Source organism: Phoenix dactylifera, chromosome 9 (genome assembly GCF_009389715.1).
Source record: "Phoenix dactylifera cultivar Barhee BC4 chromosome 9, palm_55x_up_171113_PBpolish2nd_filt_p, whole genome shotgun sequence".
Classification (NCBI taxonomy): Eukaryota; Viridiplantae; Streptophyta; class Magnoliopsida; order Arecales; family Arecaceae; genus Phoenix; species Phoenix dactylifera.
This window is the reverse complement of record NC_052400.1, coordinates 12,388,730-12,403,910: the sequence shown is the minus strand read 5'-3', so window position 1 is coordinate 12,403,910 and position 15,181 is coordinate 12,388,730. Positions and strand designations below refer to the sequence as shown.

At 36.0% G+C, this 15,181-nt stretch overlaps 1 protein-coding gene across 3 annotated transcripts; it reads left to right on the top strand.

The window, feature by feature from the left end:
• The first annotated feature begins 2,931 nt into the window (after positions 1 to 2,931).
• On the top strand, positions 2,932 to 14,228 carry LOC103701807. 3 transcript variants are annotated; one of them, XM_039130062.1, is made up of 7 exons: positions 2,933 to 3,479; positions 3,848 to 4,019; positions 4,750 to 4,985; positions 5,061 to 5,319; positions 13,173 to 13,352; positions 13,450 to 13,605; positions 13,699 to 14,228. In XM_039130062.1, the coding sequence occupies exons 3-7, from the start codon at positions 4,819 to 4,821 to the stop codon at positions 13,870 to 13,872; spliced, it is 936 nt and encodes a 311-aa protein (XP_038985990.1). In that variant the 5' UTR covers positions 2,933 to 3,479; positions 3,848 to 4,019; positions 4,750 to 4,818; the 3' UTR covers positions 13,873 to 14,228. The 3 variants fall into 3 exon arrangements, with proteins under 3 accessions (XP_008782208.2, XP_038985990.1, XP_008782207.2); XM_008783986.4 differs by lacking the exon at positions 3,848 to 4,019 and having other exon boundaries at positions 2,932 to 3,479; XM_008783985.4 differs by having other exon boundaries at positions 3,848 to 4,985.
• Positions 14,229 to 15,181: the final 953 nt, after the last annotated feature.

Sequence of the window (15,181 nt, the reverse complement as noted above, 5' to 3'; positions counted from 1 at the left end):
TGCTCCTTGGGCTTCAAGCTAGCATGGGGATGCGGGACACGGAACTGTCAGCGTCTGACTAAAAATTAGGACCATAGCTGCGAGTTTGTCCTTGGGCTTTGGCTTTTCCGTCGAGCCCAAAGGCGTTTCACCACCCCTTTGTATTTGACCCCCTTTTTTTTTAGTCTTTTCTTTTTTAAAAAAAATTATAATTAAAATATAATTTAAAAATATCAGAATTAACTATTATTATCATTGTTTTTGTTGTCGTTGTGGGGCTTTAAAGTACGTAGGGCCCACTCCTATCACTTACCAAATTATTTCGGAGGTGCCTTGAGATAGAAGTGATGGCTATTAAAGGATAGCTCCACTATAGTTGGCTGCATAAGCAATGACCCGATCAACGTCACTTTTTATTTTTATTTAAATATTTTTGTCAATAAAGAAGGTGAGAATCGAGATAAGCCTTAAGTTATCCACTAGCAAGGAGTGAGGGTCCTTTTTTTGATCCATCTAGCTATTGGTTCAGGAAATTACTGTTTTGAAATTTCCTTCCAAGATTGTATATCCAGTCCTTAAAATAGTTATGGCATAGATTAGCCTCTTCCATGTAGCTCTTAGCTCAACTAACAACATTATAATATCACATAGTCATGTCCTGCCCATAGCCATTAAGGACAATGAACAAATCTCGCTTTAGCATTCTGCCCTCTATTCTTCATATTACTCTCAAAGTTGATTTTGAGAAAGTTAAGAGGTGGAAGCTCTAGGTGAGATGAATAACTCAAGAAGGCTAAGATTTTGTTTTGATATAAAAGACCCAAGCTTTTTTTATTTTGTTTGGTCAGTAACTACAAATAATAACTAATAATTATTGATTGTTGAGAATTATTCTTTGATTTAAACTGAGAATATATTTTTCGTGATGATTTCGAAATATACAATCCCCATTACTCTTTTCTCGATAATTTTATCTATATCTACATTAATCCATATAAAAAAAAAGTTTGAATTCAATTAGGAATGTATCATATACAAGAAAAAGTGACGACCACGGGCAGAAACTGCAAACGTAAAATCTCGAATTTTCCTAGCTATCAATGATCCTTCTCACATCTTGACATGCATGAATTGTGAGACATGGGGCTTAGCTATATTTTCAATTTTTATTTCACTAGGGCGCCATTAGCTGACAACTCTACCAGTTGTATGTGCGAGTGGGTTGAACCAACTATAATTTTTGAGCGAGGAGATCTTTTCTTTTCTTCTGTTTTCTCTCTCTATTTTTTAAAAAAATTATCTAGCTATCTTTATTCCTAGTTTCTCTCCCAAGCTAGGAATCTAGATAACTAGTCACCTTGAGGTTACTTACAAGGGGGAGGGTTGGGTTCTTGACATACTAGTGTCGAGTATGTCTTGAATTTGCAAGCTCTAAAAAGGCAAAAAGAATAATTAGTTGGGTACAAAGAATATTGTCTCACTCACTCTCCTCTGCAAAAAGAGCCCCTCTACCGACATACTTGTCCTATTTGAGCCGCATGAATAGTTAGCCGGGGTGCGGGGATGGAGCGCCGTAGGTCAGACTGACCTGATTATTGTAGGATACTAGTTCGAGTCCAGATCAACCATCTACTATATGCATCTCTTGTAACCATAAAAGAAGAATGCAATTGAGTGTTCTAGAAATTGGATATATTGAGGGCTAAGGTTTGTGAGAAAATCTTATATTCTATAATTTTCAGTTTTTACAGCGGAAACTTTTGCATCAACTTTGCCTGTAGACATAAGTTAATAGGCCGAACTATATAAATATTGTGTACTATTATTTTTTTTCTGTTTTTTCTTCTTATTTCATTATTTTTTTTACTTGTCGCAACAACTACAATGCCACTTCACTTTCATTGTTTGTTAGTACCATATTTAAAACCATTAGTTATTCATCATCATCACTGGTTGCAAGACTCCTATTATAGAACTTCAATAGTTGCTTGCTATTATAATTTTTATGGAGTAGAGAGATATAGAGATTTCAAATTCTTTGAAAGGAAAAAGAAAAAAAAAAAAGGCACCTTAATCTCCTTTGTCCTACCCAATCTCAAAATACTTTTTTTCAAAATTATATATATATACACACACATATGTGCATGTGTATATGTGTGTGTTGTAGCACATTTTTTTTAATCACTAGGATAAAATAGTCCATCTTGTTCAACTAATTATTGATTTGATGGATTGCCATCTATTAAACGATGATCATGCTCTAGTTTTTTTATTTTTAGATTGCAAACCACACGAACTCTTCATTCTTTTCTTTTCTTTTCTTTTAAAAGCATGTATTTTAAAAATAAAAAATAGATAAAAAATCATTGCTAAATAGATAACAATCAACAAAATCAGTCATTAGTTTAGTTACATGACTATTTTGTACTAATAACCCAAAAAATGTGCTATGTATATATATTTTAGAAAAAAGAGATCATCTTTTTGGGATTTTGACATTCACTCTAAACAATCACCCAAGCAATAGACATTCTTAACACCAAATACAATTAAACAATAATTCTTAAAATTTAATTTATACCTTTTGAGATAGAAAAGTTAGTCCATAAAATATATCCATTACTGCCCATATAACATAAATTTGTTTCATCTCTCTTCCTTACCTTCTGAATAGAAAGTCATATACGGTCGAAAAGAAAAGAAGTCATTGTTGCAACTAAGAGCCAAAATAAATTTGTCAATTTAGATAAAATATTTAATTATATAACATTAATTGCTTGTCAATTTAAAGCGTTTGACGTGGAAGACCGAGAAATTCTAAAACTTGATGAACAGTATACGTAATCTACCTTTTACCCAAAAAAAACTATGTAATCTATCACTACAAAATCTCATAACCAAATTTAAACCATAATCAAACTCTCTTTGCCGTCATGTATTAATATATTCCCTCTGCCTGTTAACTTTCTCAGCGCTCTCGCCGGCTCGCTCGCTCGTTCGCTCCATCTCTGTTTAAAGACGCGACGCAATGGGAGAGGTCGAGAAAGGTGGAAAGATTTGATTTTGAACAAGAAAACGAACGGAGATTCGAGATAGAAGCGAATCCGAGCGAAAGGAAAAGGGGGCGGAGAAGAGAGAGGAGAGCGTGGGAGGCGTTTGATGGCAATAATGCTGGGTCGGGAGAGCGTTTTAACAAGGTGGGAAAAGGCCGAGCCTAGCTGTGGGTTTTGATTTCTTAGCTCCGCGCCTCCGTTCCACTCCCTAAAAGAGCCTCCTTTGCCAAAAGAAGAAGAAGAGGAGGGTATAGTCAAAAGAAAGTATTTTTGAGAGATAAACAGAGGGAGGCAACAAGAGGAAGAGGATTAGAAAAAGGTAAGGGGAAGAAAGCTGAGAGAAAGAAGAGTGGCAAGCTCTTCTTTCTATGCCCTTTTCCTTGAAGGATCGACAAAAGGCCGAAATAAAAGCAAAAGATGGCAGAAGATTGCTGTTCCTTCAATAAGGTGATTTCTTTTCTTCTCTCTTTTTTCTTGTCTAATGCCATTAGATATCTCGCTCTGGTTTTGATTCCATGAGGGGTTCAAAAAGTTGGAATTTTGATGTTGTCTAGTGGAGATACGAGTGTCTGTTTTGTTGGTAGAAACTTTTTTAGGACACTGTTCTTTTCTTGGAATTCTAAGTTTCATCTTAATATGCTTTGATCTGAGGTTTATTTAATTCACATTTCCTTGTTTGGCCACAGTTACTCTTCTTTTAACTTTGTGAACTTTTACTGTAATTGAATAAATAATAGTATATTTTGGTTTTTGTCTCTTTTCTTTTTCTTTACTGCTTGTATATCTTAAAAGCTCCTTTCTTTTCTCCTTATTAGGGTTTCTTGGTGATTTTCAAGATCTTTGTATCCGATTAATGCACTGGCTTGAACAATCCTCTGTGCCTGTGGACTTCGAAGCATCTCATAGCTTGTGGTTTACCCCGATATTCTGGCGCCTTGCATTTGAAAAAAATATTTCTTAGATCAGGATTTTTTTGGGTGAATTGTGGTATGAATTACTGGTCTGGGATTCATTAACTTCCACGGACTTTGCATGTTCTTCTTCTTCTGGTCATCAACTAGTTGAGTGATTTGGGTAGAGAAAAAAACAGTTCTTTTGCTTTGCTACTTTACCTGGTCATTGAATTTCTTTTCTTTTGTTTTTTTTTTCTAGAAATTCGATCAGGAAAAATAGCAAAGCAAAAGATTTGTTTTTTCTCGACCCAAATCACTCAACTAGCTGATGAGCTTATTACAATTCTTTTGCTTTGCTATTTTTCCTGGACATATTCATCAAAACAATTCTTTAACACCTCTGCATCTCATTTATCTTGTACATTCTTTTCTCCATTCAATAAATTCTGTGGGGGGAAGTTCCTCACTTCCTCCAGTTTACAGTCAAAAAAAAAAAAAAAACAAGGAAGTTTGATCAGTTCAAGTTTTCCTTACTGATTAATTCATTGGTTTGGACCTCCTATACCATGTGGTTTCCCTTTTGTTTTCTTTGCGTGGCATTCAAAATATCATAACTGAGCTTATTACTATCTCGGCATCAGGTAGAGCAAATATGAAACCTTCTTGTGTGCCTATCAAGTTCCTCGCATGCTAAGTGAAATCTTTGTTAGAATTATATTTACATTTGTATCTGGTCGCAATGGGACTACCAGGGCATTTGCTTAGCTATGTTTCCTCGCATCACTTACCATATTAAATACTTGCTTTCCTTTCATCTCAAACAGGACTCACTCAATATAAAGCCTCCAAAGAAATCACCGCTTGTATTGAGGACGGTTGTCTTAGTTGCTGTTATGATCTGTGTTGTTTATATTTTCTCTGTGTGTTTAGAGCTAATAGGGAATCACAGAGAGCCTAGAATAATAAAGATTGAACTAGCAGAACAGCCTTGTCATAATCCTGGTATTCCACAAGCTGAGATTCCTTATGTGCACTATCCGGAACCTTCCACTTATAGCAGGTAAAGAGGCTTTTTTGAATATTATTGACTTTGATTTTACGATGACCATGCATAAAAACTCTCTTAACTTGTCAGGGAAGAATGTGCATGCACACCAGTTCGATACTTCGCTATATTGTCAATGCAGAGGTCCGGAAGCGGATGGTTTGAGACTTTATTAAATAGCCATATTAACATTAGCTCTAATGGGGAAATATTTTCTGCCAAAGAAAGGAGAAGTAATATATCCGCTATCACAAAGACATTGGATAAAGTTTACAATCTAGATTGGTACAGTAGTGCTTCAAAAAATGAATGCACAGCTGCCATTGGCTTTAAGTGGATGCTTAATCAGGTAAAGCTAAGAAAATTATTGTTATGTGTTCTGTATTTAGTATGGTATGTACTATGGTTCTAGTCATGCATTTGTTAATGTTGGATCTAACTAAGTAGTTCTAAGGTATTTATGTATGTTTTGTTTTAATTTTGAATGAGCACTTATGTCAGAAAGAATTACTTTTGAATTTGATTTATTTCTAAGCATGGAGTTGTTTCATGATCTTTTCTGTGAAAAATAAGGAGATTTGTGTGAGATTAGCTTGTCCATTCTTCATTTCCCTGTTGGATTGGATCATCTTGTGTTACTTCGAATGCCTAAACCTTAGCTAGACTGAACCGGCTCAGCATTACTGGAACTTGATGACTTGTCACGTATAAGTCACCATAGACTAGATTTTGCGACAATTTGCTTCTTATACTTGGTATTCTACTAGCAAATTGACAGTCATATTAGAGACCTTACTAGATGATGCTTCAATCTAGAAATATAGTTGCTTGGTTATGATATTATGCAATCAATTGCATTATCAATTGCCTTCTTGCTTCCCTTGTCATTCCTTGTTCTCATTCATTCAAATGAGTAGTACGTTTGTCATTCCCTCTGATAATCTTGTTCCCATTCCTTCTAATACTCTCTCTATGCTTTTGCTCTTCCAATGGGTAAGAAGTGATCCATTTTTAAAGATCATGTCTACTTGGTCATCTGACTAGTTTACCCTTTTCCTTTAGTTAGTGAGTCTAGCACGTGCCATGCATGTGCCACGAGGTAGATTATAGTTTTGGTTATTTATTTCTGTTCGCGGAGCCTTTCAGCGACTTCTTTAAATTTAATCATATGTATAAATATATCCAAATATCACAACAAATTACAACTGGTTTAAGTACTTTAGCAATTATTTTTTCTATAGTAGATAATTTTTAATAATACATATATAATGCATTCATGAAGTTTCTTTTCTCTCTCTTTTCTTTTCCTTTTTATACATATGTGTACACATATTTAATAGTAGGGTGGTTTTGGGAATTAAGATATCTAAATTTGAAGTTTTTTTCCTCTCTTTTCTTTTTCCTTTTGTACATGTGTGCACATTGATTAATAGGACTTGGTTCTGGGTATTAAGAGATTTAAATTCGATCCTTAGATATTCTAACAATTATATGTGTTATTTTATAATTGGACTGTTTTGATTGTTTTATTGGCCATTCCCCCTCTTCCTCCTCTCTTTCAAATTCTGAACGATGAGAGTAAACAAAAGCAACATTGAAAATAAAGAATCAAGAGTCAAGAGTGTATCTTTTTCTTTTTTTTGTTTGTTGGGGTGGGGGGCAGGGTGGGTGGGCAATAAAAGGAACTAAAAGAAGCTTTTTCCCCCTTCTAAATCCTAATCTTCATTCTAAGCCCATCAGAGGCCAGGAGAGAGCTGAAGCTTTAGGTGATTTAGAGTATGCAGTGGTCTAGATCAAGCAGCAAGTATATGAGGGAGATCAAGTTGGGCTTGAGGACCTTACAAGGTGTGGATGGGGGGTTGGAGCGATTGGAGGAAGAAGAGGGTGCTTGTGATTGTTGGAGGTGAATGATCACTTGAATATCTTTAAGTTTTCAGTGCTGATGGGGATGCTATGGCTTCATTAGCAAGGCTAGGAAGGAGTAAACTGAAGAAGAGAGGGAAAATGAATAATTAAATAATTAAAAATAAAGAAGCTGGTCTGGTTTGTTTCTGGAATTTCTGTAACCTTTGGACAAAAAAGGACAACAAAAATAGGGTGAAGGATAGGAAAAAGCTCTTTGTTTGAGAGGCCATCATTAGGATAGTTTGTTTGCCTTAAAATTAATGGTAAATAGGGGCTTATCGCCGTGGTCACATTGCTCTAGCTAACAAACAAACTACGTTTGAGTCTTGGATGGTCCTTCCTAGGTTCTTGGGCGTGGGTAACTATATTTGGTGGGTCTACCTCCCTTTCTCTAAAAAAACTAAAAAAAAGTTCTTGCTTTAAAAATAATGAATTTCCTTAAAATGAAAACTAATCTTCTCTCTTTGTTCATGTAAGGTACCTTCTTGGCTGCATGAGCTTAAGCTATGTGATCTGACGATATATTGCCCTTAAGTACCAATTTATCATCCTGGTAGTGTGATAGATTGCTTGCTTGCTTGCTGATCATTATTTGCTAAAAATCTGGCACTAATTTGCAAACATGGCATCATGTTGATCGCTATTCAAAATAGTTCTGAAAAATTGAGGGATCATACTGTGATCTATAAGTTGACGTTATATTAATCACATTGCACTTTCACATTAAGGCTAGCATATCTGATAAGGAATTTTTAATCCCATCATTTTTTTAAAAAAAATTCCAGTCCAATATAGTTCAAGTTTATCTTTTGTCTTTTGTCTGTGACCAGTCAAATATAGCATGTAGTGGTGGGGCTGCGCAGCTGAAGGTGGGATTGGGAGTGAGTCTTAGACTCTTACCGTTCCGTACTTAGATTTGGTTAGGATGACATGATAGTTGATGCGGTGGATCTCCACTGATGTTGTTTAGTAGGTTGGAACTTGGGCCTCGATGGAGTGACATCGAGCAGTGCTGGAGCTCGACAGACGAAGGCTAGCTTGAGGATAAGATTAAGGCATTCCAAATGGAGGAGGAGAAAGGGGAGAGGAGAGGGGAGGACAGAAGGGATAGTAGTGGAGGAGACAGGTAAGAGGGGAGAGGGAGGAGAAGTGAGGACCAGACAGTGGCTGGTTTGGACATGATTGTGTCTGCCTGTGTTTCTTTTTATTTATGTATTTTTTTGAAAAGTTTGGGCATTATATATTTCCGTGGTGTTAATATATATTGGGTTCTTACCTGCCGGTGATAACCCTACAACCAAAACCTAACCTGACCTGCCAGCGGGTCAGGTTTGTTGGACCCATACCTAAGCCATGATATCACCATATTAAAATTTCAGTTAGTCATTCTTCTTTTCTGGATATGTTTATTCACATTAGTCATTCTTCTTTTCTAGTAATGTTTATTCACGTACTCACGTTCCCCATTGTGCTCTTATTTCTGGTTACTTATGATGTATCGTGCAATTCCTCAGCTACTAATCATATTTCATGCAATTCCTCTCAATAGTATCTTAGCTCGTCTAGAACATTCCTCACAAGTAGCATCAGACCTTACTAAACTTCTATTACCAGTTGCTTCAGCATCCATGGTAGTGTGTGTTTGATCATCATCTCTAGTTATCATTTGGAGTCAGTTATTGGCCACTTTTCATTGTTGTTATTATAACTTTCACTGAGCTCTCCCTTCCCAATTGTTAGGTGTTACCATTGCCTTCTGGTCAGTCTTCCTTATGGGTAACTTGGTAACAATCCACTATGGTTATTAGTACTTAGCAAGCAACGCCTGGAAGTGAAAATTGAGCCAAGATCTCAGTTATGATAATTGATAAATAATATTTGGAATGAATCCTCAAGGCTGTTCTCATGCATGTCTGGTTATCAAAGTAGTAGAGTCATCGTTTTTGCTCATTTACATGCACTTTTGACTACAATTTACGCCCATCTGCAACTTGTTATTACATTAATATTTCCCCCTATCTTATATTCTGTATTAACAATTGATGTCTAAGAAGACTTGCTGCAGAGTTCTTCTTTTCTAACATCTTGCTTTATAAAGCGAAGTTTTGACTCTGGAGTTTTCCAATTTTTCTAGCTCTTTCACTTGCAGCTGTTGTTTGTCTAAAGCAAAGTTTTTAAAATGGTTAAATGGTCCTTAAACTCTCTCCAGTCCTTAAGGGTATAATCAGTTAATATGGACCATGAAATGACTGTGAGTTTTATGGAATATTAGAAGTATGTGATTTAGATAAAATTAATATCTAAAACTTATAAAATATAACGACTTTCCTAGATGAGTTGTTATTTAATAAATCTGGTGTCCTTTTTATCAACTTTAGGAGTAAAACCAGGAACTGTGCATAGTAATTCGTATAAAATTACAAAACAGGGTTATTGTTGGTGGAAGCAGAATAAAATGAGAATTAGTAGAAGAGTTTTTGTTCCAACAATTTTGAGAAGGGAGCATCTAAAGATTATAAAAAAAAAAAAAAACAGATTTAGTTATAGAGAGGAAGGAGAGAAGAAAGTTTCCCTAATATAAAGGTTATCAGAAATTGCTGCTTGTTGTCAGAATAAATGCTAAGGTGCAGGTGAATCGGAAAATTACTTCTCTCTCATTAAAAAATAATTATAGTGTACTTGCATGAAGCTTCTAGGCTGCTTGATGACTAAAAGACAGCATCAAAAAAATGCATATTATAATCATGTCATGTCGATGAGATATTTTAGTTCGGTCTTAAAATTAATAATCATGTTAAGACTAAATGGTTCTTAAATATTTAAACTAAGGTTTTTAATGATGGTATCGAACCCTGTATATTTTTTTTATTGGAATAGTTCATACGGTCACCACTGTCAATGGTACGCATCAAAATTGGTAGCATCAAAAGAATCAAAAACCATCGATACCAATGGGCATGGTCGGTATGGTATCATTGGTACGCACTAATACAAATTGATACGGCCGGTACATACTCGCGTGGATGGTGTCGGCATCCCGGCACTTGTATCGGTGCCCATTTCTCATCGGAATGATAAAATACCAAATGGTACCATCTCATTCCGGCAATTTTTGAATCCGTGATTAAACAGATACTACCGAAGTGTTTAGTCATTTAAGCAGCTGCTTAAGCACTTTAGGTGGCCATTTTGATGATGTTTCTCTAAAGTGATTTCTCTCCATCATTGCAAGTCTCTTGTCATTCCTTCAAGAAATGTTTTAAACATGTTAAGAAAGGATTCTTTAAGAGGCAATTTGTGCTCCATTTGAGAATACCAATCAGAAAAAAAGGTTTAATGAAAAAGACAATTTAACACATCATTTTTCTTTCTAGGCCTACACTGGCCTCTATTTTCGTCTTATTTGCTCTTTGAGAATATGGGAAGTTTACTCTTGCCATCACCATTATATTTGACTCTTTGCCATTGGTCAACTATGAAAGACAAAGATATGGGATATGGATACAAATACATGCTGATATCACAAATCTGGAAAAAGATTTTTCCATTTATGACAACACACAAATATTTTTCTTAATATATAATTGTATCATGTATGACCACTACTAATTTTTATTTCATTTATTGAAACTTCTATACTTTTAGACCTATCACTCTCATTTTATAGTCTCTCTTTCAGTCTCAGTCTAGGCCTTTTATTTCTAAATATCAATTATTGGGACTGTACCAATCCATGATCGCTGCCGTATACACCATACCATGTATTGCCCCAATTGTGCACTGGCCGGTATGAGGTTGGCTCAAATTAGAAGGAAAAAATAGAGCATGCTGAGTGGTATCCCTGGGGGGAGGTATGGTTGGTATAGGATGATTTGGAAGCGATGTGGATTGGTACAGGGTCTGTTTTCAGTCTGCTGGTATATTGGGGGTATCATATACCATTCTTTGATACACTATATACCAACCAGTATAGAGCCATTACATGAGTGGTATTACCGTATTACAATCCTTGACTTCGGACACACATTACAATGAAAGCTGAAAGGGGTTTTACTTACCATGATGGAATGTTTATCTGGGTGTCAAACTGGCTTGGCCTAAACCAATAACCTGATATTCTCAAAAAGTATCTAGAATGTGTGGGAAATAATTGGATCATATCCTTGTTTTCTTTTGTACCAGTTTCCTTTAGAAAATAGATGGACGTTCGTGGAAGTGCCAGACATGTATCAGGCTGTCTTTAAGGTGCATCTATGTCCATATCTATTGGATACTGGTATAGCTACTTTAAAGAAGTACTTGTGCTTCAAAATTTGCCAATCATGAGGAAGAGGATGGAGATTAAAATTGTTGGTGGTTCATTCATCTGGCTTTCTCCATACGAAACCTATCATAAGCAGTCTCCTAACTCAATTATTGCTACTGTTGGCATTATGTGAATCTTCTCTCTGAATTATTGATATTGCATTTCATCAATTAAATTTTTAAGACCATTTTCTTGTTGGTTTCATATTTCTTGCAGTGGTTTGTTGAATGTATGTAGATCACAACAGAAAGAACATGTTCTCATAAGTTACATTGTCATATTTTCACTTATTTGATGTGTTCAATTCTCTCAGAGGTCTTTTACTCTTAATATGAGCTATCCTCCTTTTTCTTCTTTTGGATAGGATGGGATCAAATTATTGACTATCCTCAATTTGTGAAAGTTTATGGGTGCATGTGAGCAGGTATGTTGAGGGTGAAAGTTGTAACTATCAACCCTATTTGCTTGACCTTTAGGCTTGGATGCAACCCATAAACTAATGGGATGTCCCTTGGGAGAAATCGTCAATCCAATGGATGCGCTTTTTAAGAAAAGGTCCTAACTTTCCTATGGATATCTCTTCGGAAAAGTGACCAACTATTCAATGGATATGTATCTTGGAAACCCGTTACGACCAAGAGATGGCTTTTCTGAGGCAACTCCATTTAGAGGAACAGCATCAATCTGAAAGGATGTTTACATTCAGAGGAGAACTAAAACATAATTTAGCAAGACTTATAATTAAATTTGAATTGTAGAGAAATCAAAAATTTACTAACGTAATCTGACAAAGCATAGCTAAGAAAGTCCTACATTATGTAGATTGAGTAGCCTTGTATGGTGAACTGCTATATCCAAGAAGTGTTTTTGATGCGTCAACACATTATTTGTTCTAATGAAATTGCTGTTTGCAACAGTAAAGATTTATGTACTCTGTGATTAAATGAATAGGGTGATTGTTTGACAACAAGATATGAAGAAACCCTTTGATTTTGTGGATACATTATTTTCCTGATGAGAGAGAGGTTGCTAATTTTATTCCATGTAAAAGTTTGTCTTGGAAAACAAATTTTGTATCCCGCTCATTAATCTCTTTAACGGCATTGCATGGACACGGATTATAAGAATCGGATTTAGATGAGTATCAAGTGTCTAACTCGACAAGAAGGAAAAAAAGAGGAGATACATGGATACGTAGGATAAACTATAATTTTAACTAATATATGTATATGTGCCTTTAATATTATCTCTTTAAATGTTAAAAATAAATATTAAAAAGATATTGTTTGTTAAGGCCTTTGAATACATTTTCTCATCTAAACTTCTCAATTAACTTAATAACATTTTACACAGTTATTTCAATGCTTACATTCTTGGCATCACTAGAAAGAAGGAATACTCACTTCTAACATGGAAATGGAGGGTCAAACTTATTGTTGGAAGAGCTCAACTCTCAGCCAATATTTAAAAGTGGCAACGGGAGAACTTCATGGGTATCCAATTATCTGATAGATATATCCAACTAGCATACGTATTCGATATGGATTTTTAGAGTCCAGGTAACACAGCCATTTTTAGGCCTAAATAAGTTACTTTTTTATCATTAACTCTTCTGGACATTTACAGAAATTCTTCCAGATACTACCTCTGTAAGCTATTGGTGAACTTCTCACGCATATTGTCCATCATGTATTGTTCTATGTGATAAAAAAAAAATTGAGAAGGAATTCATCTCAATCACTGAAATTTAGCGGAGAAGAATGGAACAATAGATTGTTCTTGTGCAAATTTGCATGGTTGTGCATCTTTTACATTCAATCACCTATTCCATCTCTCTGTGTCTGTTTGGTTAAATGTTCCATCATCAGGGCCACTTGTTGTATAGCAGATAATGTCTTGTATATTAGTATTTGTTCTCTCGGTTTTTTCTTTCAAAATAGTTGCAGAATATGACGGTCTACCTGACATCCATGGTTTTATTGCTACTGCAGGGTCTTATGACATATCATGAAGAAATAGTTAATTACTTCAAGATAAGAGGGGTCTCTGCAATATTCCTCTTTAGAAGAAACTTGCTTCGCCAGATGGTTTCAATACTAGCGAACAATCATGATCGAAGTACCAAGCAGTTAAATGGCACACATAAAGCTCATGTGCACTCGAAAGATGAGGTCGCTCTCTCTTGTCATATGCTAGCACAGACTCCTAAAAATCAAAACAAAAATTCTAAGGCAGATTCTTTGTTTTTTCGTTGATAATTGCTTGCAGGCTTATGTGCTTGCACGATACAAGCCTATAATCGATGCAACATCATTGGTTCCAAATTTAAGAAACACAAGAGAGTCGGCCTCCAATATTCTCAGATACTTTAAGAGCACACGCCATATTGTTCTCTACTATGAGGATCTCATTCAGAACCATAATGTGAGTTCAATATTTCTCTGCCTTTAATTTTGAAAACATCTAAATTGTTTCTCAACCAGCCTCGCCATAGCTGCTTACTTTATTTTGCTCCAGAAAATGGTGGATATTCTGGACTTCCTTAAAGTGCCTCGGAGAAAGCTGGTCAGTCGTCATGTAAAAATACACACAAGGCCATTGTCGGAGCAGGTTCAGAAATGGAATGATGTCTACCATGCCCTTAAAGGAACTCAATATGAGAAATTCTTGACTGCTGACTACGAAATGTAGAGCGTGACCATGAGCTCAGTATGTGTAAATAACTTCCTCTCTTTTCTACCCCTTCCAGTGTCTGGCTTTGTTTATTCAATCTTAAGCCAGAAAGTTTTGGCCGTGGAAATAGCATTTGATGCTAAAAGAATTATTCCGAAAGCTTTCCCAAGTTTTTGGCTTCCCCAAGAAGATCATTCAAGGTATACAAAGTTGGTCCTATACACGGATTGTTCTTGTTTTCATGTTGTGTTGGCAAATTATCATTCTTGATCATTTTTTCGCTTGGTACCGGTCATTGATAGCAATGTACTTAAGATGTGATGATCTTGTTTAAAGTAGATGGGTTGGTTACAATGAGATCTGCTTGCAAGGAATAGACTGATCTCTTGTTCTAATAGTGCTTCCTCACTCTGTCTGGTATTATGTGCAATTCTTGAAATCGTTCTCACATTTCACATTATGCAGTATATTTTGGTGGTTCTCAACTCACTTGCAACCTTAGGACATCGCAGATTGGCATATCTCTTCTGCACGCCTTCCTGAGGATTGTTAGATTTTGTCCCTGTGGATTGCTGACATTTATTCATATGACTAAATTAATTATTTCTTTTCTTGAGGACTGACAAGGCAGCAGCAGTAGTAATAGGGAGGAAGGGCTCTAGCCCACCCATGGAGACTCCAATGCCAGATTTTTTTCATGTTTTGAGGCACTCAACTCGGAAACTGGTCAGATAGGCTTCCTCCTGTGCATTGCCCTTTTGGAAGGAATGTTCTTTAACATTAACCAACATAACGTCATAGTGGTCCGTAATGTTTCATAGCCATTACATATCGACTATCTTTTTTAAAGTTCAAACCAAGACCAGCTTCCGGTGGTTTTCAATGAAATTCTCTCTTTGCTACGAAGATATTAGACTGAATCTCGATTGTCTCTGGGTCCGGATTAGATTGGAAATATATAGTCTAACGTCAGCGATGCAGTCAATGTGGAAGCCGGCAACCTGATGGAGGCTTACTAACACCAGAATGTCAAATACTTCTGAGAAAATTATAGGATTCCTTGCATCTTGACCATGGTGATTGGCTCTCTCTCTCTCTCTCTCTCTCTCTCTCTCCCCCCCCCCCTGTGAGAAATACAAGGAGGTACCCATCACCATTCAGAAAAAAAACGTAGAATTATACAACGAGGTACCCGTCACCATCCGGGATGGAACCTAGAATCTCCCTACTAATGAGAGGGGTGTCGACCAGCTGACCTCAATCTAAACAAATTTATTCCAGCTTACCGAGAGCATATTAGTAACATAGCTTAGAGGCGAATGTTGTT